The following is a 26862-nucleotide window of genomic DNA, read 5'->3' as shown; positions in this document are numbered from 1 at the left end:
GAACTGCATCTTTATGTGACATGTATGGGGTAAAACCAGGACTGGATCAGTCCATTCCTTGCCTCCCTGGTGGCTCTCAGAATGATTTAGCCAGCAACTGACTTTGGTTTCTGGGTTGTACAGGGAAAGTGACAATCTGCCAACCCTTCCACCTGCACACCAACCCCTTGGAGAGGCATCGAGCCTGGGAGGAACCACGGGAGAAGAAGACTCAGGAGCTGCAGGAGGAAGAGAGGGCCTGGAAGAGGGAAGGTGGAAAGTGTGGGTCTTGTAGAGACTGTATGCCAGAGGAACAGCCTGCACCACCACTCAACAGGACATTCCAGAAGCGCCAGGAAGCTGTCAGGTAGGACTGAGAAGCCTTAGGAGGAGGGAAGTGATTTTCAGTCACTTTTGAGCTTGGTAGAGTTTTGGGAATGCAGAATTTTAACTGACGTCTCTTCTATAAAGTCTCTGCAATTACAAGACAAATGTAATAGTAAGATTTAAAGGCGAGGGGGTTTATTGAAGAAGAGGATAAAATGAGAGCGGATATCTTAAGAAAATACTTTTGCTCAGTGTTGACACTAGAAGGAGAGGGTAAGAGAGAAAAAGTAAAAGGTAAGAACATAACAGACTATGGAGTAAGCACATTCCCATTTACTGAAGAGGTAGTATTCGATGTATTGGCACAACTGAAAGTAAACAAGGCTATAGGAACTGGACTATAATATCTGAAGGAGGTGCTGACTGTACATCTCCCAGCTCTGTTCCACTTATCACTTGAATTAGGAGAGGTTCCAGACAATTGGATAAGAGCAAATGTAGTATAAATCACCAAAGGTGGGAATGAGGAGGAAGTGGAAAATTAAAGAACTGTTAGTTTTTCTTCAGTGACAGTATGTGAGATCCTGATAGGCAGTTCTCACCTCTTACCATCAGGGGGCTTGGTGGGCTTTTGGAACTAGCTGGTCAGTTTTCCAAGCTTCCTGGCCTTTACTTCCTGCTGGCAGCCATCTTGTTTCCTGTGTGGACACATATATATTCCAGGCTTCGAGTGTTATGGCTTCAGACGGGGCAGAGCATAGGGAACACCACCCCCAGAATAGCGCGGGGTGGCAGGGCGAGGCTGGAGCAAGGCTTGAGTAGTCTGGTAAAGTTGAAGCAAGGCTTGGACAGTCTGGCATGGACATGTTGGTAAGGCTGGAACCAAGTTTTGGACTGGAACAGAGTGCAGATAAGGCTTGAACCAAGGCTTGGACTGGAACAGAGTGCAGCTAATGCTGGAACAAAGGAATGGACTAGAACGGAGAGCAGGTAAGATTGCAATTGAGGCTTAGATAGGAACCGCTAGCAGGTAAAACTAGAACTGAAGCTTAGACAGGAACAATGTGCAAGTAAGGCCGGAACTGAAGCTTAGACGGGAACAGCATGCAAGTAAGGCCAGAACTGAGGCTTAGACAAGAACAGTGTGCAAGCAATGCCAGAACTGAGGCTTAGATAGGAACAGTGTGCAAGTAAGGCTGGAACTGAACAGAGGCTTAAATAGGAATAGACTAAGACTGGACACGACAGGACAAGACAAGACAAGGTCAAGATAGAACACAGAACATACAGGCCCAAAGGCAGCGATACAGGAAGGCCCCAAGGGGCAGGTCAAGGAGAGGTTTAGATAGGCCACAGAGCAAGGCTAGGCCTATATAGGCCAGAAAGCAGGATAAGGAGCAAAAAGACCCAAAAAGCACAAGGCAAGGGTCAGAAGGCCCAGGGCAATAAGGCAAAGCAAAGAAAAGTCAGAAGGCCTGGAGACCATGAGGCAAGGCACAGATAGGCCTGGGTAGGCCGCAAGGCAAAACTGGCTAAGGCAGAGAGCCAAGGGCAACTCTATACTGAAGCATCTTGAGTCTGACAAGGCAGGTTTATATAGGACTGGAGACTGGGTATGATGTAGGCAGGAGGGAGGAGCTTGGCTAGCCTGGAGAGTATGCTCGTGGACATTCCCTGGTGGAGTGGAGGCTGCAAGACAGGTTCAGGCATGAGATCAGGGATGTGATGGTGAGAACGATTCTGAGTAGGGCTCACCAGAAATCTTTGCTGGGAGGGCAGTGTCATCGTCGGAGTATGGTGAGGCTGCATAGCATCTGAAATCATAACATCCATTCAGCTCAACAAATTCCTTTTCCTCAAACAGTTGCATTTGCACATCATATAGAATCAATACCTAATTTACAAAAACACAAAGAACTTCTTTTTTGAAACAGTAAAACATTGTTTAAGCTCTTGAAAAGAATACATCAAATTTCCCCTACTAGAATTATTTCATTAATGGTTATCAACTCTTTCACAGCCCATTTACTAAAATTATTTGTGTGAAGACCAGGAGGGAAGTCTATATTGCTTCTTAAGGTAAATAATTTAGAGTACCAAAGAAAAAACTATAGACGTCGTCTCAATGGTATCCAGGCCCATCTCACAGGTTATATTAGAGGGCTCTGTTTATTTTAGCTGGAAGCCGATTAGCTTTAGTATGTAGCATATAACAAATGCTAACACTAGTTCTTCAATTGGACATTCTTTCTGGTGACTAATCCTAGATCCTGGTGGTCATTGTGGTGCCCAGAATTTGCCAGTGAAAGGGTGGATAGTGTCACAGTCAATGGGGCATGAACCAGCAACCCTAGAATAGGCAAAAGCTAGGTAGAGGAGCAATGGAGGAAACAGAGGCAGGGAATGACCAGGGGACATTTACCCTCCAGTTGCCAGATTGACATGCCCTTGCTAGGCCCCATTGATTCATAGGGATGGGCATTTGTTCAAAACAACTGGGCACCCCAAAATGAATGGGCTCCATTTATTAATTTGAGGGGTCCCACAAGCTAAACAAATGCTATTTGTTTCATTTGCTTAGTTCCCCATTCATTCCTATGGCCTACTGAAGTCTATGGGCCATAGAAATCAATGGGAAAGGGGAAAAAGTGTAACAATAGCAATCAGCCCTTCCCTATAAATCATATGTAACCTCACTGCCTTGTCACAGCCAGGACAGGACATGTTGTCATGGAAACCACATAGGCAACAAATCTCAGTGTAGCATTTCTCTAATCAGCCTATTGCTGCTGTCTGGATCCAGGGTCACTGAGCATGTACGGGAGTTACTTGCATTTCTTTTGTAGACTTTGTCTTGGAAGGATGCAGTAGAGTGGAGCTCTTACAGAGTTCATCTTTTCAAAAAAAGCTTTTTGGCTGCTGGCAGTAATTTTAGTCTGTGCTACAATGGTTTCATGCACTGTGCCAGTCAGCAGAGCAAGATAGGTAGTAGCACTTTGCTGCTGCTTTTTCTCTCCGTTGGGGGAGGAGGGTCTGGGTGTGGGTGGGAAAGAGTAGCGAGATTGCAGTGGTGCTACTGATTTTGCATCTGTTCTCCTGGGCAGCAGGCACTAGTCAAGCGAGGTTAGCAGCAAACATATCAGGCTGCCAGTGTTTTTTTGTGAAGCCTGTGTCATGTCAGCAATCTCAGTACTACTGCACAGCACAACACTGCATTGTCTATTAGGGATGTGAATCGTGTCCTCGATCGTCTTAACGATCGATTTCGGCTGGGAGGGGGAGGGAATCGTATTGTTGCCGTTTGGGGGGGTAAAATATCGTGAAGAATCGTGAAAAATCGTTAAAAAATCGAAAAATCGAAAAATCGAAAAACCGGCACATTAAAACCCCCTAAAACCCACCCCCGACCCTTTAAATTAAATCCCCCACCCCCAAATAACTTAAATAACCTGCGGGTCCAGCGGCGGTCCGGAACGGCAGCGGTCCGGAACGGGCTCCTGCTCCTGTATCTTGTCGTCTTCGGCCGGCGCCATTTTCCAAAATGGCGCCGAAAAATGGCGGCGGCCATAGACGAAAAAGATTGGACGGCAGGAGGTCCTTCCGGACCCCCGCTGGACTTTTGGCAAGTCTCGTGGGGGTCAGGAGGCCCCCCACAAGCTGGCCAAAAGTTCCTGGAGGTCCAGCGGGGGTCAGGGAGCGATTTCCCGCCGCGAATCGTTTTCGTACGGAAAATGGCGCCGGCAGGAGATCGACTGCAGGAGGTCGTTCAGCGAGGCGCCGGAACCCTCGCTGAACGACCTCCTGCAGTCGATCTCCGGCCGGCGCCATTTTCCATACGGAAAATGGCGCCGGCCATACGTGTATGGCCGGCGCCATTTTCCGTACGAAAACGATTCGCGGCGGGAAATCGCTCCCTGACCCCCGCTGGACCTCCAGGAACTTTTGGCCAGCTTGTGGGGGGCCTCCTGACCCCCACGAGACTTGCCAAAAGTCCAGCGGGGGTCCGGAAGGACCTCCTGCCGTCCAATCTTTTTCGTCTATGGCCGCCGCCATTTTTCGGCGCCATTTTGGAAAATGGCGCCGGCCGAAGACGACAAGATGCAGGAGCAGGAGCCCGTTCCGGACCGCTGCCGTTCCGGACCGCCGCTGGACCCGCAGGTTATTTAAGTTATTTGGGGGGGGTTCGGGAGGGTGGGGGATTTAATTTAAAGGGTCGGGGGTGGGTTTTAGGGGGTTTTAGTGTGCCGGCTCACGATTCTAACAATTTATAACGATAAATCGTTAGAATCTGTATTGTATTGTGTTCCATAACGGTTTAAGACGATATTAAAATTATCGGACGATAATTTTAATCGTCCTAAAACGATTCACATCCCTATTGTCTATATGTGTGTGATAGTTCTCCACATATACACATTAGCATGGTATAGCCAGTGGGTGTTCAGTCAGTTACAGCACCACTAATAAATGAAAAACATAACTTTAATATCCAAATCTCCATGACAAATTACATCATGTCAGGGATTGGGAAAGGCAGAGAAGAGAAAAGAAATGCTGGCAAGGCTGGCAGTAATAACAAAAGAAGTAGCCACACACCCAAGTTGAAATGGGATTTCTTCAAGCCTATAATAGCAGAAGGCAGCTCTACTCATAAGAAATTGAAATATGGAGAGCATGCACCTGCAAATGTTTCTATCCCTTCTGTTTTTGAACAAAAGGAAAAGATGAGAGAGTTACGCAAGGAGGCAGAGAGTAGCATGGCATAGAATAGAACACCCAAAACCAACAGCGCACTCTTCTGTACTCACTACAATTCAGGCCATGAAGGAAATATTTTCATTAAACAATTCAGATGAAGAATCTTTTCTTGGATTGCCTGAATCAAGATATATTGAAGGGACACTACAAGAAAAGAATTTGGGAGAAGTATACAGCAGTGTCTTAGCATCCAGTTTATTGAAAGAGGAGTTACAGCAAAGTGAGGATAGTGACAAAGAGTAGGCAATACAGGTAAACAGCGTGAGTGATGCCCCCCTGCATTATTCCTCAGGGTCTACCCACTACCTCAAATCCAATGCCAACATCCACCCCCAAGGATGTAGAAAAAGGATCGCGGAAGAAATCCATGATCTGGAAGCGCTTCAAAGTCAGGGAGGACCCACGTTTCGCTCAATGTATTTACTGCTTGAAGGACATCAGTCGAGGGAAGCAAGTGGGGCATCTGACAAACACTGGTATGCAGCATCACCTGCAGAAGCAGCACCTATTAGCACTGGCATCTGGGGAGGGGGGCAATACTAGTAGCTAAGGGACCCCCTTCTTCCAGTCAAAAGAAAGTGGTTGAAATGGGGATGTGTTCTTCAATTTAATCCCATGCCCTCAGCCCCTTCCAGCAGTCAGGTGGCAGTCAACAGCCCCCTGCCATGCGTCAGAAGTGACAGACAACCCATCTTGGAGGAAATGGGATGACAGTGACTAGCACTGACCTAGGGTAAGAGGCAGGCAGCATCAAAAGTTGTAATGAAAGGCGTAGGGGAAATGATTGCCCTTGATGACCAGCCCCTGCAGTTAGTGGAGAACATGGATTTTAAGCATCGGCTATAGGTTTTAGCACTGAATTACAAAGTCCCTTCCAGGACCACATTCAGGGTTGTAGTTGCATCCGGGCACTGCTGGCTAAGGCAGAGAGGAGTAGCATGCATTTCACCAGTGGCACTCTTACCTCTCCCTGAAGGCACACTGGTGGAGCCTAGCTGAGGCAGGCGCAGCCAGTAGCTGTAGTGGAGACTGAGCAGGGCTGGACTGAAATACTTTAGTACCAGGGCAAGCTAGTAATTCGACACCCCCCTAGTAACATCAGCACCCCCCAAACACTGCAAAAGTTGCAGACAAATATTGAACTGGAAACTATAACAAACCCAACTGTACATATTATGCAGTGCAATAATGGAAAAACAGAAACATCACTCTTCTCAAAATTAATAAGGATTAAAAATTTCACGTACTCTCACGCACACACTCCCACTTTCTCTCACATATACACAACTCCCTCTCTCCCCCTCACACACATATTCCCTCTCTCTCTCATATACCCATGCTCTCACAAACACACACAGGCTGGTTCGCTCTCTCATACACATGTACATAAGAACATAAGAACCCTCTTTCCTGTTCTCTCAAATTATGTATACCATTGGGCATACAACAGCAATGTGGTGAATTCACATATTGCTGAAAATTTGGGGGCATCAAGCTCACATTTGATGGTTAAAGACAAGAAGAATTAACATCAAGATTAATGGCAATATCCAGATAAGTTTGGTTAATGATTGCTAACTTAGAATTATTTCCAATTGGTGAAGTTAAAGTTAAAAGCACGTTTGCCAGAATTTTTAAAAAATCACTGGGGTGAATTAAGCATAAAAACATACAAAAAAAAGTATTGAGAAGGACTCATGGACTGACCTATGATTAAGCATAAGGCAGATTGACAATGGTATACATCACCACACAATGATGCCTATTATGACGGTCACTAACTAGCGCGTCTGATAATTTGAGAGAACAGGAAAGAGGGTTCTTCATCATTGGTATTAATATTGCTCTGGACCCGGTTCCACCTTAATATTTATGTCTCCCTGAGCATTACCTAAGTGATCATAAGAACATAAGAACATGCCATACTGGATCAGACCAAGGGTCCATCAAGCCCGGCATCCTGTTTCCAACAGTGGCCAATCCAGGCCATAAGAACCTGGCAAGTACCCAAAAACTAAGTCTATTCCATGATACAGTTGCTAGTAATAGCGGTGGTTATTATCTAAGTCAACTTAATTAATAGCAGGTAATGGACTTCTGCAAGAACTTATCCAAACCTTTTTTAAACACAGCTACCGTGTTTCCCCGAAAATAAGACATCCCCCGAAAATAAGACCTAGTAGAGGTTTTGCTGAATTGCTAAATATAAGACCTCCCCCGAAAGTAAGACCTAACAAAGTTTTTATTTGGGAGCATGCCCGTCGCACAGAACACCAGAGCATGCAGCTGTGATTTTTTTACCCTGCAGGATTCACAGTTAGTTGTCATCACAAACCAGCATAACCAGACAACTATTCAGAATATAATAAATGTTCATTTTTTTGTTCAACAATATATGTGAATTCTTCTTCATGGAAAAATAAGACATCCCCTGAAAATAAGGCCTAGTGCATCTTTGGTAGCAAAAATTAATATAAGACACTGTCTTATTTTAGGGGAAACAGGGTATAATAACTGCACTAAACCACATCTTCTGGCAACAAATTCCAGAGTTTAATTGTGTGTTGAGTGAAAAAGAACTTTCTCCGATTAGTTCTAAATGTGCCACATGCTAACTTCATGGAGTGCCCCCTAGTCTTTCTATTATCCGAAAGAGTAAAAAACCGATTCACATCTACCCATTCTAGACCTCTCATGATTTTAAACACCTCTACCATATCCCCCCTTAGCCGTCTCTTCTCCAAGCTGAAAAGTCCTAACCTCTTTAGTCTTTCCTCATACGGGAGCTGTTCCATTCCCCTTATCATTTTGGTAGCCCTTCTCTGTACCTTCTCCATTGCAATTATATCTTTTTTGAGATGCGGCGACCAGAATTGTACACAGTATTCAAGGTGCGGTCTCACCATGGAGCGATACAGAGGCATTATGACATTTTCCATTTTATTCACCATTCCCTTTCTAATAATTCCCAACATTCTGTTTGCTTTTTTGACTGCCGCAGCACACTGAACTGACGAGCGCAATGTGTTATCCACTAATGCGCCTAGATCTCTTTCTTGGGTAGTAACACCTAATATGGAATCTAACATTGTGTAACTATAGAAAGGATTTCATACACATGCAGGCTTTCACATACATGCAGGCTCGCTCTCTTTCTCAAACAATGAAGGCTCTCTCTTTCTTATGCACACAGGATCTCTCTCACACACACACGCAGGCTCTCGCTCTCATATACAAATGCAGGCTTTCACACAAACATGCAGGCCTCGTGCTCTCTCATACACATATGCAGGCTCTCTCTCTTTTTCTACCAGTGAAGAAGTGAGACCTGAATTTTTTGGGTGGGCTCAAGGTTAACATGGGTGAGCAGTACTATTTGTACTCTTATCGATAAATAATGCCTTAGTGTGCACCTGACAATGGATTTCTAAATAGTCTGCAACAGCTGTTATGCATTATGAGTGACCCTTAAAAAATTTTTAATTCACTTATTTTAAGCACTTACGAACAGTAATAATTCCTTAGTAATGTTTATTAATGTATTTTATATTTATTGCAGTTTATAAATACACAAGTAGAATACCATGTAAAAAGCAAAGAACATATAACAGAAACAACAGATTCAATCTTGTAATAAAACAAGTATCTATGTATTCTTTCATGAATTCTCTTTCCAGAATGGCAGAGATCATCATAACCAGAGCCGTAACCAGACAATTTGGCACCTACGGCCAATTACACAACACCCATTACACAACACATGACACCATGAGTTGGGAGATTCTGTTCAATGTTTGTACAGCAATACCCATGGCCAATGCAAGGGTATTAGGTGCCCTAGGAAAACTTTACAGCCTTGCAACCCCCACCCCATCACACCCTCCTCACACACAATTAAAAATTATGCATTTATAATAACAGATTTTACATGAAAAAGAACATTCAAAGCACAGTCTTCTGAGGTAAAAATATCACAGTAGTATATTACCGTATATTTACATGCATTGCTGAGATCCCAACCAGAAACCCCTACAAAAAAGCAAGAGATATTTGGAACCTATATGGTATTAGGCCTACTGTAATGTATCTTGGGCATGGGCATGACCCTCAGAGAGCCACTCAAACAGCAATAACCCTACCTATAAAAGTTAATACTAGAAATATTACATCAGGCCTAAAATAGTAATTAACTCCCTATTAGGAAAACAGAACTATCCAAGCTGCTATAGATCCCTACATAGAAACTACACCCTAACAGAATAACTCACTTCAATCACACATGCAAAACACAGATAGACCCTCAAATACAGAATAAAGAGACCATACAGTATAAATAGAAATGTACAGACAAAAACTGGAAACCGCAACAAGCCAAATTCTGTATGCACTGCAACATTGTAAAAAACAGAAACATTACCATTCCTCATAAAACAAAATTAGTAAAACCATACTAATAAAAAGAACAATTCAAAACAATTAATGAATAGAATAACATTCAATAATTAAAAACCCGTATAAAATCTTCCAAACATCAGTAAAATATTTCAAAACAGACACATCAAATAACACCCAACAATTAAAATAAGGATTTTAAAAAATTCTCCATTATCCATACCTTGGAATGTTTGATTTCCAGATGCCCTGAAATTGTCATGGATTAGCAGGCAAAGAGTAAGTGAGGTAGTTGTGCAAACACATGCTCCCTCTCATATACACATATGCTCTCTCTCCAACACACAAGCACACATGCTCTCTCACTCTCCCACACACATGCTCTCTCCCATACACATGCTGTCTCTCATTCTCCCACACACAAGCACACATGCTCTCTCACTCTCCCATACACATGCACACATGCTTTCTCTCTCCCACACACATTCACACATGCTCTCTCACTTTCCCACACACATTCAAGCATTCCCTTAACTTACTTAGTCTTCCACAGCTCCCATAGACTGTTTTCATACTGTTGACGTCCAGAACCTATGCTCATGTTTTTACTCATCAATAAGAAATTTCCCCCTCCTCGAACAACCTTCCTTCCCCCTCCCCCCCATTAGCAAACCTCCCTCCCCATGTGCTAGTTTCGCTCTAATAGTGCATACTGCTACTGTTCCTAGTTATGTTATGTTATATTATCCAAGTTGTTCACTCCCTTGTTCATTGTAAGACATATGTTGTCATTGTTTTCTACTTGTTATAATGTAAACCGGAGTGATAAGTAATTCTGTTACCTGAACTTCAGTATAAAAAAAGGTTATAAATAAATAAATAAATTCACACATGCTCTCTCACTTTTCCACACACATTCACGCATGCTCTCTCACTTTCCCACACACAAGCACACATTGTTGAGATTACTTACCTGATAATCTCCTTTTCCTTAGTGTAGACAGATGGACTCAGAACGAATGGGTATAGTATGCTCCTGCTAGCAGTTGGAGACGGATCTGACGTCAGCACGGGTATATATACCCCCACAGGAAGCATAGCAACTCAGTAATCTTCCTTGCAAAAGCTGTTATGGATGTGTGTACTGACGCTCAGTGAAATAGTGAAACATGATTCCCCTGACCGATTGATAGTAGCTGGAGACCGCCAGCATTCCCAACCGGAAGGCGTCGACACCTGGCAAAGGGGACGCTCTTATGGAAACAGATGACATGGCTTACCTTGATTCGGTGAAACCCATGTACACAGGCAGCTGGGCGGGATGCTGAGTCCATCTGTCTACACTAAGGAAAAGGAGATTATCAGGTAAGTAATCTCAACATTTCCTGGCGTGTAGCCAGATGGACTCAGAACGAATGGGATGCACAAAAGCTTTACTCCCAGCCTGGGCGGGAGGCTGCCTGAGGACCATGTAGGACCGCCCTCGCAAATGCTGTGTCCTCCCTGGCCTGGACATCCAGACGGTAGAACCTGGAGAAGGTATGGTGGGAGGACCATGTCGTCGCTTTACATATTTCTGCAGGCGACAGCATCCTGGATTCTGCCCAGGATGCCGCTCTGGTAGAATGAAACTTCCCAGCCTCTACATAAGCTGCTCGGATAACTTCTTTAATCCAGCGGGCGATGGTGGGCCGCGAGGCCGCTTCACCTTGTTTCTTTCCGCTGTGCAGGACGAACAGATGGTCTGTCTTTCGTACTTCTTGTGTCACTTCCAGATATCTGGGCAGCAATCTGCCAATGTCGAGATGGCGTAATAAACGCCCTTCTTCAGATTTCTTCAAACCCGCCGTGGTAGGCAAGGATATGGTTTGGTTAAGATGAAACTGTGAAACCACTTTAGGTAGAAAGGAGGGAACCGTACGAAGATGGATAGCCTCAGGAGTGATTCTGAGAAATGGATCACGGCAGGACAGTGCTTGTAGCTCTGAGATGCGGCGTGCTGAACATACAGCCAGCAAGAACACCATCTTCAAAGTGAGAGAACGGAGAGACAGGCCCCGAAGGGGTCTGAAGGTGGATCCCGCGAGGAAATCCAAAACAAGGTTGAAGTTCCATAAGGGCACAGGCCACTTCAGTGGCGGACGAATATGCTTGACTCCTTTCAGGAAGCGAGAAACATCTGGGTGTTTGGCAATGGTCTTGCCATCCCTCCTGGGACCGTAGCAAGACAGCGCAGCCACCTGAACCTTGATGGAGCTGAGGGAGAGACCCTTCTGAAGTCCATCTTGCAGGAAATCCAACACAATAGGGATTGTGGTCGCATGTGGATTGGTGCCATGAGTGTCGCACCATGCTTCAAATACTCTCCAGATCCTGACGTAGGTGAGGGATGTGGAAAACTTGCGAGCTCGGAGGAGTGTATCTATCACGGGCTCCGAGTAACCTCTTTTCTTCAGTCTAGCCCTCTCAATGGCCAGACCGTAAGAGAGAATTGAGCTGGATCCTCATGAAGGATGGGACCTTGACGTAGAAGGTCCCGGAGAGGAGGCAGGGGAAGGGGCTCCCCTGCCAGTATTCTTCTCATGTCCGCGTACCAGGGTCTTCTTGGCCAGTCTGGTGCCACCAGAAGAACTACGCCCCGGTGTTTCTGAATCTTGTGGATGATGGCACCCAGCAGAGGCCACGGAGGAAAGGCATATAGCAGAGTCCCTGGAGGCCATGGCTGAACCAGTGCATCGATTCCGTGTGAGAACGGATCGCGCTTGCGGCTGAAGTATCTGGGTACTTGAGCATTGGACTTGTCCGCCAGTAAATCCATGTCCGGAATCCCCCAGTGATCCACAATCATCTGGAAGGTTGTGGGTGACAGCTGCCACTCTCCCGGATTTAGGCTTTCTCTGCTGAGGAAGTCTGCCGTGGTGTTGTCCTTCCCGGCAATGTGGACAGCGGAGATGTCCTGAAGATTCGCCTCTGCCCAAGCCATCAGTGGGGCGATCTCCAGAGATACTTGTCGGCTTCTGGTTCCGCCCTGACGGTTGATGTATGCCACCGTGGTGGCGTTGTCGGACATCACTCTGACTGCTCTGTTCTTCAGTCTGTGAGCAAATCGAAGGCATGCCAATCGGACTGCCCGAGCCTCTAGACGGTTGATGTTCTACGCTGACTCTTCTCTGTTCCACCGCCCTTGTGCGGTAAGTCCTTCACAGTGTGCTCCCCAGCCGCTCAGGCTGGCATCTGTGGTGAGCAGAGTCCACGTGGGGGAGAACATCTTCGACCCCCTGCTCATGTGGTTGGACTGCAACCACCACCGTAACTGGGTCCGTACTCTGGCAGGCAGAGTTCCGTAGGCGGGGGCTCCAGCGAGAGAGCAGGGAGCGTTGCAGAGGTCTCATATGGGCCCTTGCCCAAGGTACCACTTCCAGAGTGGATGCCATGAGACCGAGAACCTGCAGATAATCCCAAGCTATGGGCCGACTGGCTCCCATCAAGTACCGGATACGCGTCTGGAGTTTTAACCTTCTCTTGGTAGTGAGACTGACTGTGTCTGCCTGGGTGTCGAACTGTTCTCCCAGGTATTCCAGTGACTGGGAAGGCTGTTGATTGATTACCCAGCCCAAGCTTTCCAGAAGGGCGATCACTCTGTCGGTTGTCCGATGGCTCTCCTCTCGTGATTTCGCCCTGATCAGCCAATCGTCTAGGTAGGGATGGACCAGAATTCCTTCCCGTCTGAGTGCCGCTGCTACCACGACGACCACCTTGATGAAGGTCCGCGGTGACGTGGCCAACCCGAAGGGCAGAGCCCGGAATTGGAAGTGGCGTCCTAGAACCTTGAAGCGTAGGTAGCACTGATGATCCGGATGGATCGGGATATGTAGGTAGGCTTCCGACAAGTCTAATGCCGTGAGGAATTCTCCTGGCTGTACTATGGTCTTGACGGAGCGCAGAGTTTCCATGCAAAACCTCGGGACCCTTAAATATCGATTGACTGACTTGAGGTCCAATACGGGCCGAAAAGTGCCCCCTTTCTTGGGTACCATGAAATAAATGGAATAGTGTCCAGAATTCACTTCCCAGGCAGGTACTGGGATGATGGCTTTCAAGGACAGGAGCCTCGCCAGGGTAGCTTCCAATGCTGCCTTCTTGTGTATGGGACAGGAAGATTCCACAAACTTGTCCAGAGGGAGGTGATGAAAGTCCAGATAATACCCCTCTTGGATGATGGCGAGGACCCACTGGTCCGACGTAATCTCGACCCATCTGGGGTAGAAGAGGGTTAACCTGCCCCCTATGGCTCCGTCCCCCAGATGAATCGGCGGATTCTCATTGTGAGGCACGGCCGGGACCTGAGCCCGAGCCCGCTCCCCTCTTGCGCTGCTTGGTCCGAAAGGACTGATTCCGGGCCTGAGGACGAGGTGCCTGGTAGCGACTCCTGTAGGGAATGAAGCGCTGAGAGCTTCTACCCCTGGAGGGCCTTGGAAAGGCGCGCTGGTTCCTTCTGAACCGATCTTCCGGCAGTCGAGGTACTGGAGAGGCGACCCATGTGCTGGCCAGTTTATCAAGGTCGCTGCCAAACAGGAAAGAGCCCTTAAAGGGCAATCTGGTGTGGCGTGTCTTTGAGGGCGCATCGGCTGACCATTTCCGGATCCAGAGCTGCCTCCTGGCAGCTACGGAGGATGAGATCCCCTTGGCTGTTGTCCGGACTAGGTCTGATGCAGCATCCGTGAGGAACGAGAGAGCTGACTCCATGTCTGCTGCTGGAGCGTTGTTCCTGACCTGTGACAAACAGGAACGCGTCACCACTGTGCAGCAGGTTGCGATCCGCAAAGATAGAGCTGCCACCTCAAAAGTCTGTTTCAGAATGGCGTCCAGTCGCCGGTCATGAGGCTCCTTGAGGGCCGTCCCCCCTTCAACTGGAATGGTAGTGCGCTTGACCACAACGCTAATCAAGGTGTCCACCTGAGGGCACGCCAGCAGGTCCTGGATAGCCGGTGCCAGTGGGTACATGCCTGTCAGGGCCCGACCCCCTTTGAATGAAGCCGCTGGTGCAGCCCATTCTAAATCTATCAGTTGTTGTGCTGCTTGCAAGAATGGAAAATGGCAGGCTGTAGGACGAAGACCTTCCAGCAGGGGGTTCTGCGCAGAGGGTACCGTAGCACTGGGACCTGTAATATCCAACTCCGCCAGGCACTGAGACACCAGGTCGGAGAGATCCTCTTTAGGGAAGAACCGCCTCATGGTTCTATATGGCTCAATCCCTGAGGGAAGCTCCCCCTCGTCCGGGGGTTCGGACTCGTCCGGTGAAACCTCCTGGTCTGACTGATCCGGACTGTCTAGCGGCGGGAGGTCCCGCTCACGATAAGGGCGTGAGGGTCCAGGAACAGGATCCGCTGGAGCCGCAACCGCAGCAGCAGCCACCGCAGCCGCCGCAGTCGCAGCCACAGCAGGAACCGCAGAAACAGCAGGAACAGCAGGAACCGCAGGGCCTGGACGGGAAGCCGTTTGCATCTGTACAAAGGCATGAATCCCCTTAAAGAGATCCACCCAGGAAATTGAAGCGGTCTCTAATCGCCGGGGTACCAGATCCCCCGGGATTCCAGATTGGTCGAGACTGCCCGCTAAATCTGGGGTAGCCCCTGGGGAACTGTCAGCAAATCGTGGCTGAGACTGGTCCTGGCCCGAGGGTCCCACTGCCTCCTCACATTGGGCACATAGGGAGTCTGGCTCTTCACTGTGTGTGGCTCTAAGCTGGCATGCGGAGCAGAGGCCGAGAGCTTTAATGCGGAGGCAGGAGGCGCCCCCGCTGAAGACGCTGAGGCATTCTGTTCCATTGAAAAGTATGCGCTTAATGATATGCGGCAGCAATATACGCTTAATATAACAGGCGCACAATAATATGCGGCAGCAATATACGCTTAATACAACAGGTGCACAATAATATGCGGCAGCAATATACGCTTAACAGAACAGGCGCACAATAATATGCGGCAGCAATATACGCTTAATATAACAGGCGCACAATAATATGCGGCAGCAATATTCGCTTAATAGAACAGGCGCACAATAAGATGCGGTCAGCAATATACGCTCAATGATATTCAATATGCTCTCAGCAATACACGCTCAATGGTATTCCATATGCTCTCAGCAATATGCGGTCAGCAATATACGCTCAATGGTATTCAATATGCTCTCAGCAATATGCGGTCAGCAATATACGCTCAATGGTATTCAATATGCTCTCAGCAATATGCGGTTAACAATACACGCTCAATGGTATTCAATATGCTCTCAGCAATAAGCGGTTAGCAATACACGCTCAATGGTATTCAATATGCTCTCAGCAATAAGCGGTCAGCAATATACGCACAATGATATATATATTATGCGCTTAGTCATAGACAGGCGCCTATCACGGGCGCTCAATACCTGAACAAGGCCAACAAAATGGCGCCTTCCACGGCGTGCCGCCTACAGGCCACGCCGCCGATCCTCGGTTCCTCGGAGACCAAAAGTAAGAGATGTACGCCTTACCTGATCCTCGGCGCTTCCCGGCTGGAACCCAGGCGGTCTCCGGCTGCGGGGGGAGAGGGCAAGTACCTTCACCGCCGCGTTTGAGGATATGCACCTGCTGCCTCGTCCACGCCGGGACCGAGGCGCCTCGCTCGCCACGCCCGAGCCTCGCCCGGGGGCTACGTCCCTGCCGCGATTCGGCCACCGGACTGAGGTCTTAAACCTCCGGGGGATCACGGAAATCACCCCGGGAAACTCTACGGGGGGGAGGGACCCCAAGGGTATCACCGCAGGAGTGCGGGGCTCGATGTTGCAGTAGAAATTTAGTAAGAAGAAAGTAGAAAGTAGATTGGAAACATGCTCAGCGAGCGTGCAGGCTCTCCAAACTGCTTTGGAGACAGAAATTACCGAGTTGCTACGCTTCCTGTGGGGGTATATATACCCGTGCTGACGTCAGATCCGTCTCCAACTGCTAGCACGAGCATACTATATCCATTCGTTCTGAGTCCATCTGGCTACACGCCAGGAAAGCTCTCTTACTATCCCACACACATGCTCTCTTACTCTCCCACACACATGCTCTCTCACTCTCCCATACACAAGCACACATGCTTTCTCTCACTCATTTCCTCCTTGACTTAGCAGGCAACATCAGTCTCCTTCTTTAGTCCCCATTGCCAAGGGAACAACTTCCAGCCACATGGCACTGGACTACTTCTGGAACAGCATGCACCTCCTTCACCTCCAAAGCAGCGTGGCCCCACCAAAATTGATGGTGTGGTAAGCGTGGCTTTAGTAAGTGAAAAAGCAGTGCAGCCCTGCCAGAATCAGCAGTGTGGCCATGCTGCTTTTCTGCTTACTAAGGCCGCGCCAACCACCATTACGAAGTACAGGAAATCTTGGACTCCCACAGGTGATGCAACAAAGTGGAATTGCTTGGAAAAGGTATGGTATGGAGGAGAACTGCTGGGAGCCAGCAATCAATATCCAGATTCCTCTACTGGTGAAGGAGTTTCATCACTGCTTCTGTCAGAAGCCTAAGTCCAGGACCTTGAGGAGGAGGCTTAAAGGGGGGGATACTGCAAGGAACCTGGCTCGCAGAAGGCACTGCAAGCTGCGTTCTCACCCTGACGTCACCCGGTGTGGCTCAGGACACCACTAACACCATCTGCGGCAAGGATGCCACAGACTTCCTAGTGCTGCCAAGCACGGTCTCTCGCACCACAAGTCTACTCCTGCCTTGGTTATCCATAGAAGCACGTGCACACAACTCCTCCCTTTAAAGGATTTGCGGTGGGAAAGCCTGTGCAGCGCTCCTAGATTACATCATTCAGCCCTTACTGTATAAGGTTTCCACAGACTGTGCTCCAGTGCCTCAGCAATGGGTCTTCTACACTGGTATGTGTTGTTGCTTCGTTCCAACCTTGCCTCCAATCCAGCCTTACCTTGCCTCCTCAGCCCCGTTTATCTCTTCTCTTCACCTCTCCTCAAACTGACTCCTGGATTTGACCCTTAATTGGACCTTGACCATTCTTACTTCCTTCTTACCTCTGACCCTTGCCTGGAAATTGACCAGTCTTGCCTGCTGTCTGCTTTTGACCCTAGTCTGTCTCTGGATCAATGCCTATGCTATAACCACAGAGACTCTCACCTAAAACCTATTGGGAATTGGGAAGGGTTGGTATAGGTGAAGCTTCCCTGTGTAGCTCTGCCAGCTGTCAGCGAGAACCTACAAGGCCTTCCCCATTAGGTTGAGTCAATCTCACAACAGCTGCAATGGTCCATAGATTTTTATTATCTCTGGGAAAAGGGAATCTTACTTTCCAGTCCCAGTGTCTCAACATTCATGAAGGAGATGCAGGTAGAAGACATCTGTCAAGAGGACCACCAGAGTGGGAATGTAGCACAGGAGGAAACAGTGACCACCTCAGAGAGTAGGAGCAGTTCAGTTCAGTTAGCATCTCAATACACCAAAGCCACGTTGCCCAAAAAGAACCATCTCTCTCGGCACAGTCTATAGTGAAAATAGCTGGCAAGAAAGACCTTCGATTCACCCAAGTAAAAGAGATCCCAGCATAAATGTCAGTAACACAGTATTTTGTAGAGCTTATCAAGGACATGAACACAGTTGTATTGGATTATTGGGTACACAAGCCTAACATCTTGCCAAACTTGGCCAAAGTGGCTCAGCACTATCTTTTCTGCCCACTAACCAGCATACCCAGTGAACATGTCTTTTCAATGACAGGGGACAATTTTTGTATATAACACAATTTTTGTATATAACCAGTGTACATATTCCTACCTCGAATCCCTATTCATATCGCATCCCTATGTATCTGTTTGCACCCTCCCCCTGCCCCCTCCTTTGTCTCTACTACCCCACCCCCACCCTCCCCTTGTTAGTTAGTTAATTGTTCTGCTACTGCGTTTACGTTATACACCGTTCTCTGTAAAGGCTATGCCTATATATCTTTTGTTGTAAGTTACTTGTAAACCGGCACGATGTGCAAACGGTTGCCGGTATATAAAATTAAATAAATAAATAAATTTTGTTCTTTAGAATAATTTTTATGATTTTTCCTGGCACTAAAGTCAGACTCACTGGTCTATAAGTTCCTGGATCACTCCTGTTGCCCTTTTTAAAGATCAGGGTACACTGGCCTCTCGCTTGTCTTCAGACACAATGGACAATCCCAATGATAGGTTACTAATTACCAGCAACAGATCTGCAATTTCATTTTTTAGTTCTTTCTCTCTGCCTGCCTGCCATGCCTCAGATATACCACCTCAGGGGCCTGACTTTTACTTCCCTGCCTGCCAGCTCTGCCCCATATATACCACCACAGAGGCCTAACTGCTCTGTCTGCCTGCCATACACCGGATATACTATATCAAGGCCTCACTGTTAGCACACTGCTTGCCTGCCATGCCCCTATACTACCACAGATGCCTGACTTTTACTTCTCTGCCTGCCTGCCGTGCCCCAGATATACCACCATAGGTGACTTATTGCTACAGCTCTGCCTGTCTCCTATGTCCCAGGTATACCACAAGGGCCTGACTGTTACCGCTCTGCCTACCTGTCATACCCCAGATATACCACCATAGGGACAGCTGTGCCTAGGTGCCATGCCTAAATAATTTATGAGCCTTTATGGGAGATTTGGTGCCTCTGTATTGTTTGCTGTTGTTAGTTTGTTGGTTATACTGGGGTGTTTGTTTTTCCCCAGAAAGAAAATGAGAAAAATGTAAACAAGAATCAAAGTTTCTCTGCCAACTTCACCTATTTTACATTTTTTTGGTGGTGTTTGCAACCCTCTACAATCCCAGTCTTGTTTTTCCACCCTTTTTGATTGTTGGTTAGACTGGAGTATTTTGTCCTCAGAAAAAAATATGAAAAAAGACAAAAAAAAGTTTCTTCTCCCCATTCACCTGTATTACGGTTCTTCATTTTGATCTACCCTTCTACAGTCCCAGCTTGGTTCTCCCACTCTGTTTGTTTGTTGGTTCTACTGGGGTGCTTTGTTCACAAAACCATCAATTAGAAGGAAGAAATACAGGTGTAAAACCCTCTTTGGTGAAGGGTCGCTGAAGCAGGGACTACATCAAAGTTCCAGGGCTGTCTTTGTTACATGTGCCGTCCGCAGCACACCCGTGGCATGCTCCCCTCACCTTTCTAAGTTGACTCCAGCTCCTGGTTCCTCCTTGTTGGCGGCGGTGGGCCGTCAGCTCCATCCTCGGGCCTCTCCTGGTGCCTCCGGCCCTCCTGCAGCTCCTGGCGTTCCTGGCCTAGCCACCACTTCTCGTTAGGCCTCTCCGCGTGGCCTGCAGAAAGATGCTGCTACTTGCGCCCCACCCCTCCCTAGGCGCATGCGCGCGCACCATTGATGTTTAAGTAGGGACCGTGGCGGGAACCTAGCCATGGCCCTGGATGATGATGTCAACTCAGCTACAGTATTTAAGTGCAGGCTCCGCTCCCTAACGTTGCCTTTGTAACAGGTCTCCTCGCTGGTTGAGTACTCGTTGCTTCCTAGAGATTCGTCTCATCTCTACATTCCAGTTACTCGTTGTTCCTCGTTCCTGTCTCCTTGATTCTACCTTGTTTCATTCCTCGGATTGATTACACAGACTTGACTCTGCTTCGCTTGACTACGCCATTGACTCTCTCCAAGCCCGAACCTCTGCTTCGCCTGACCACGTCATTGACTCTCTCCAAGCCTGGACTTCTGTTTCGCCTGACTATGCTATTGCCTATCTCCAGACCTTTGCTCCACTTGACTACGCTTGACTATCTCCGTGATCAGACCTCAGCCTTGCTTGCCACTGCCTTCGGATTGTCGCCAGCCCTGACCCAAGCCTGTTCTTTGATGCCTCTCCGGCTTATTCCCTGGATGTGGTTTACTCAGGCTTCGGCCTGCTCTTGCTCGAGCGCCCCCTGTCTGACGTTGTTCCAATTGGTGCCCGAGTTTCCAGGACACTACCGTGTCCAGAGTAAGACTGTACTATCTCTCACCTGCTGTCTCTGGGCTGAACCAACTCATAGCTTGACTAGATTCAGAGGCCCACCTAAGTCCTACTGGCCCCGGCAGCCAAAGGCTCAACCCGTGGGGAATGAGGGCTGGTATCGGTGAAACTCCAACGGCCTCTGTCTATCAGCCCACTCCACCTGCTGACGGTGGGGACCAGTAGGTCCTCACCTACAGGTTGCGTCAACCCCACCTCAGCCCAAGGGTCCACCTCTGATGCAACAGGTTGCAAAGGCCATGGACTCGGTGGAGCCACTTGCCCTCTAGGCCATTCCAGGCCTGGCCTCCAAGATACAAGAACAGCAGCAGTTTCTTGAGGCATTGGCCTCCTCCATTGATCGTCTTCATGCCCGGCTTGATGCCCTCACCAGCAATCCGGTTTCTATATTGGCTCCTCCTCATCCACAGCCATCATCATCGATCCCTCGAGCCCTGCTGGCCCTACCAGCGCCCCCACGTTTCAACGGTGAGTTCAGGCTCTGCAGCGGGTTTATCAACCAATGCTATATGCAATTCGCTCTACAACCCTCCATCTTCCAAGACGAACTAACCAAAGTCACCTTCATCCTGACTCGTCTTGAAGGGAAGGTGATGGCTTGGGCTTCACCCTTATGGGAACGATCGGACTCACTCCTAAGGGAGTTATCTCAGTTCATGGCTGTGTTTCGACGGACATTTGATTATCCTGGGCGGCATGCCGTGGCAAGCACCAGCTTGTTACATCTTTGTCAAGGCCAAAGAAGTCTCTTCGATTATACCATTGAGTTTCGGACCTTGGCTTCTGAGCTCACTTGGCAGGAAGACTGCCTATGAGTTATCTACCTGGATGGACTTTCCTCGCAGCTGAAGGATGAGCTGGCTGCACGGGAGCTCCCTTCCTCGCTCGAGGACCTTATAGACTTGACAGGCCGAATCGATCATCATCTCCAAGAGCTTCACTGGAAGAGTCAGATGCCCAAGAAGCCCTCTTGGTCTCAATCCCGTTTGCCACCGACCACCAGCTCTGCTTCGAGTAGGGTCTCCATTGTGGCCAAGACGGAAGAGCCCATGCAGTTTGGCCGTGGGCGGCTGACACCGGAAGAGCGCCTCCAGCGGAGACAAACTGGTCTATGCCTGTACTGCGGAGCCAGGGCTGGAGGAACCACTAGGTGAGCTAGGCCTGTGCCTAGGGTGCCGAGACGTAGGGGGCGCCGCCGCCACTCACAGGCTCTTCAGGCGGCAGAATTTTGAAAGGGCAAAAAGTGCCCCTTCAAAATTCTGCCCAGCCCCCGCCTCACCCTGCTTTCCCCCCCCCCCCCCCCCCCCCCCCAATGCCTCCCTGGTGGTCCAGCAGAGGGCCCGGGAGCGATCTGCCGCTCCCGGAGCCTCGGCTGCCACTAATCAAAATGGCTCTGGTGGCCTTTAGCCCCTACCATGTGACAGGGGCCAACCAATGGCACCGGTAACTATAGATCAGTGAGCCTGACTTCAGTACCGGGAAAAATAGTGGAAACTATTCTCAAGATCAAAATCGTAGAGCATATAGAAAGACATGGTTTAATAGAACACAGTCAACATGGATTTATCCAAGGGAAGTCTTGCCTAACAAATCTTCATTTTTTTGAAGGGGTTAATAAACATGTGGATAAAGGTGAACTGGTAGATGTAGTGTATTTGGATTTTCAGAAGGCATTTGACAAGTCCCTCATGAGAGGCTTCTAAGAAAACTAAAAAGTCATGGGATAGGAGGCGATGTCCTTTCGTGGATTACAAACTGGTTAAAAGACAGGAAACAGAGAGTAGGATTAAATGGTCAATTTTCTCAGGGCTGGTAGTCGGAGGCAAAGAGTGGAGTGCCTCAGGGATCTGTACTTGGACCGGTGCTTTTCAATATATATATAAATGATCTGGAAAGGAATACGATGAGTGAGTTTATCAAATTTGTGGATGATACAACATTATTCAGAATAGTTAAATCACAAGCGGATTGTGATACATTACAGGAGGACCTTGCAAGACTGGAAGATTGGGCATCCAAATGGCAGATTAAATTTAATGTGGACAAGTGCAAGGTGTTGCATATAGGGAAATATAGCCCTTGCTGTAGTTACACGACGTTAGGTTCCATATTAGGAGCTACCACCCAGGAAAAATATCTAGGCATCATAGTGGATAATACTTAAATATTGTCGGCTCAGTGTGCTGCAGCAGTCAAAAAAGCAAACAGAATGTTAGGAATTATTAGGAAGGGAATGGTTAATAAAACGGAAAATGTCAAAATGCCTCTATATCGCTCCATGGTGAGACCGCACCTGGAATACTGTGTACAATTCTGGTCGCCGCATCTCAAAAAAGATATAGTTGCAATGGAGAAGGTACAGGGAAGGGCAACCAAAATGATAAAGGGGATGGAACAGCTTCCCTATGAGGAAAGGCTGAAGAGGTTAGGGCTGTTCAGCTTGGAGAAGAGACGGCTGAGGGGGGATATGATAGAGGTCTTTAAGATCATGAGAGGTCTTGAACGAGTAGATGTGAATCGGTTATTTATACTTTCGAATAATAGAAGGACTAGGGGGCATTTCATGAAGTTAGCAAGTAGCACATTTAAGACTAATTGGAGAAAATTCTTTTTCACTCAACGCACAATAAAGCTCTGGAATTTGTTGCCAGAGGATGCGGTTAGTGCAGTTAGTGTAGCTAGGTTCAAAAAAGGTTTGGATAAGTTCTTGGAGGAGAAGTCCATTAACGGTTATTAATCAAATTTACTTAGGAATTAGCCACTGCTATTAATTGCATCAGTGGCATGGGATCTTCTTAGTGTTTGGGTAATTGCCAGGTTTTTGTGGCCTGGTTTGGCCTCTGTTGGAAACAGGATGCTGGGCTTGATGGACCCTTGGTCTGACCCGGCACGGCAATTTCTTATGTTCTTATGTCACATGGTAGGGGCTGAAGGCCACTGGCGCCATTTTGGTGCCAGTGGCTTTCTACCACAGCTGACTACCCGGGAGCAGCAGATCGCTGGACCAAGTGTTTTGTGAGGTTTTGTTTTGGGGTGGAGGGGGCGGCATGAGGTTTCTGCCCCTAGAGTCGGGGCTGCGACCAGGGGCGGGCTGGTGGCAGCATGATGGGGGGGGGGGCAGGACATGGCTGAAGGTCCCTAGGGTGCCAAATCCCCTTGCACCAGCCCTGTATGGAGCACCTGGCCACCATCTACAGACCTGTCCTGTCCATCCAGGAAACTTCCCGTCCTAAGGTCAATAGGGGTCCTGAACTTGGGCGCAACTTCTCTGGCCCCTCAATTGTCAGAACCGGTTACCCTAATCTGGGATTCCCGGTCTTTGCCAGTTCTTGCTCTGGTGGATTCCGGAGCAGGAGGAAATTTCATTCTCAAGGATCTCGTTCAGCTCCTAGGTATAAAGACCCGTTCTCTAGAGACCTCCTGGTGTATAGCTTCTATTTATGGAGAACCATTACCCGTTTGAATATTCCTCACAACTGAGCCAGTTCAATTGTGCACTGGCGCCCTTCATACATTAGAACTTGAACTGTTGGTATTGGAGAAATCCATCCATCCGACAGTCCTGGGACTCACCTGGCTCCAACAGAACTCTCCCCAATTTGATTGGGGTTTGTTGCAACTGGTGGAGTGGGGCCCTGCCTGCCATCAGTCCTGTCTACTGAAAGTGGTACCACCATCCGTGGTTCCCTTGGCAGCTACTTCTTCTGGTATACCCGCTCCCTACATGAATTTTGAAGATGTATTTTCCAAGAAAAAAGCAGACCTTCTCCCACCTCTTTGGAGGTTTGATTGTCCCGTAGACCTCCTTCCTGGAACCATGCTTTCCCGAGGACGCACCTATCCTCTGTTTCTCCCAGAGACAAAGGCTATGACGGAGTACATTCAAGAAAACCTTGCGAAGGGATTCATCTGCCCCTCTACCTCTCCTGCCGGGGCAAGATTCTTTTTTGTGACCAAGAAGGACGGATCGTTCAGGCTGTGTATTGACTATCGCAGCCTAAACTCTATCACTCGTAAGGACAAATACCTTCTGCTACTGATTTCGGAATTATTCGATCGCTTATATGGAGCATCTATATTCACTAAGTTGGATCTATGCGGTGCGTATAACTTGGTACGGATCTGCCCCGACGACATTTGGAAGACCGCCTTTAACACTCGGGATGGGCATTATGAATACCTGGTGAGGCCCTTCGGTTTCTGTAACGCGCCCGCAGTTTTCCAAAGAATGATGAACGAAATTTTCAGAGATTTGCTGTATACCAAGATCATGGCATACTTGGATGATATCCTTGTCTTTTCTAAGGATCTGACCACACACCGCGCTGATGTCCGTACCATCCTCCAATGCCTTCGTGAGAATCACTTATTTTCAAAATTGGATAAGTGCTTATTCGAGAAGTCCAGTCTGCCTTTCCTTGGATATATTATCTCCCAACGAGGATTTTCTATGGATCCTGCCAAGTTGAAAGGTATCCGGGATTGGCTGCAACTCATGGGTCTTAAGGCCCTCCAGCGCTTCCTGGGATTTCTAAATTACTATCGCCATTTCATTCCATGCTACTCCACTCTGGCTGATCCTCTGACAGCCTTGACTCATAAGGGCCAAGATACTCAAAATTGGACACCGGAAGCCATCGCAGCCTTCCACCGCCTTAAAGAGGCCTTCCAGGTGGGGTCTTATCTACATCACCCAGACCTGAACCTTCCATTTCAAGAGGAAATAGATGCCTCCGCGATTGGGGCTGGGGCGGTCCTGAGCCAACGCACTGCTTCCGGTTCTACAGTCCCATGTTCATTCTACTCCCGCAAGTTCTCATCTGTGGAACAGAACTACCGTATTGGTGATCGCGAGTTACTTGCTATAAAATTAGCCCTTGAAGAATGGTGCCCGTGGTTAGAGGGCACACAACACAAGTTCATCTTGTTCACTGACCACAAAAACCTGGAACATTTGAGCCTTGCCCAGTGTCTGAACGCCTGTCAGGCTCAATGGGACCTATTCTTTTCCAGGTTCAATTTTGAGCTTTGTTACTGCCCAGCTGAAGAAAACCTCCGGGCAGATGCCCTATCACGCTCCTTCGAGCCTGCAAACACCCAGAAGAACCCGGTCACATCCAGCTTGTATCTGTCTAACCGCTACTCACCCATTCCCTGCTGGGAAGACTGTCATGCCCCGACGACTCCGAGAAAGAGTCCTCCGCTGGGCGCAACGCTTCATGGATCACTTTGGGATTGTAGATATTTGGTGATTTATAAACAGTAATACTAGAGACTATACTTTTTATTCAGCTGCACATAATTCTTATTCTAGAATAGACATGGTTTTTATGGACAAATTGTTAATTCCCAAAACATCAGCAGTATCCATTGATATTATTTCTTGGTCAGATCATGCACTAATAATTTGTGAGATATGTTTACCACAAGATGATAAAGGAAAAAGGTTCTGGCGTTGTAATGACTCTTTATGTGATGACAAAATCATGGTACATAAAATACAAAACATAATCATGGAATATGTGCAGCTGAATAATAACGGCAACGTATCCCTGGTGATTCTATGGGAAGGTCTCAAGGCAATGGTCAAGGGTCATTTGATAGCACAGACATCCTATAAGAAAAAAATTCATAATCAACAGCAAATTGCATTATAAACACAAATAAGAGAGCTAGAAATTATACATAAAAAAATACAAGCGCATCAGTGATCTGAAAAAATTGTATATAGCTTGCCAGGAATTACATCTGAACATTTCGGAAACAGCTTACCAAATGGACCTAGTAAAACAATGCCACTTTGAAGGTGGCAATAAAGCTGGGAGATTGCTGGCACAAGCTTTAAAAAAGCAAAAAACACAAGCCCAAATTCTTAAAATTAAAGATGAGAAAGGGACCCTTTAATATAAACCCATTCAAATTAGGGACAGGTTTGTTCAGTTTTATACAGAGCTATATAAGACTGACACTACTATAACCACAGAAAAAATATCTGAATATCTATCCACAGTTTCTCTTCCTGTACCCACTGATAAGCAGAAGGAATATTTAAATAAGGAAATAACCTTGGATGAAACAAGACAGGCAATTAAAGAGTGAAAGCGGGGAAGACACCAAGCCTAGATGGCTTCACAGGGAAATTCTATAAACTTTTCAATGATCATGTAACGCCCCTTTTAACGACAGCATTTAACTTATTACTAGAAGAAATTTCTTTGGCACCTCATACTAATATAGCCAGCATAACAGTTTTACCTAAACCGGGAAAAGATATAACCCAATGTGGTTCATACTGCCCTATGTCTTTATTAAATATAGATTTTAAATTGCTAGCAAAAATATTAGCTAACCGCTGGGGCATCTTTTGCC

At 47.5% G+C, this 26862-nt stretch overlaps 1 protein-coding gene across 2 annotated transcripts in view; it reads left to right on the top strand.

Annotated features, from left to right (window-relative positions):
- Positions 1 to 26862, top strand: part of TSGA10IP (testis specific 10 interacting protein) — a 241061-nt gene that overhangs the window by 135808 nt on the left and 78391 nt on the right. For both annotated transcript variants that reach the window (XM_029614526.1, XM_029614525.1), the window contains exon 4: positions 124 to 346. In XM_029614526.1, coding sequence (XP_029470386.1) covers positions 124 to 346 — 223 coding nt within the window. The remainder of the gene's footprint in view (positions 1 to 123; positions 347 to 26862) is intronic.

The sequence above is a fragment of the Rhinatrema bivittatum genome, chromosome 8, assembly GCF_901001135.1.
Source record: "Rhinatrema bivittatum chromosome 8, aRhiBiv1.1, whole genome shotgun sequence".
Classification (NCBI taxonomy): Eukaryota; Metazoa; Chordata; class Amphibia; order Gymnophiona; family Rhinatrematidae; genus Rhinatrema; species Rhinatrema bivittatum.
Note: the sequence above shows the minus strand (reverse complement) of the source record. Positions and strands in the feature narration are given on the sequence as shown.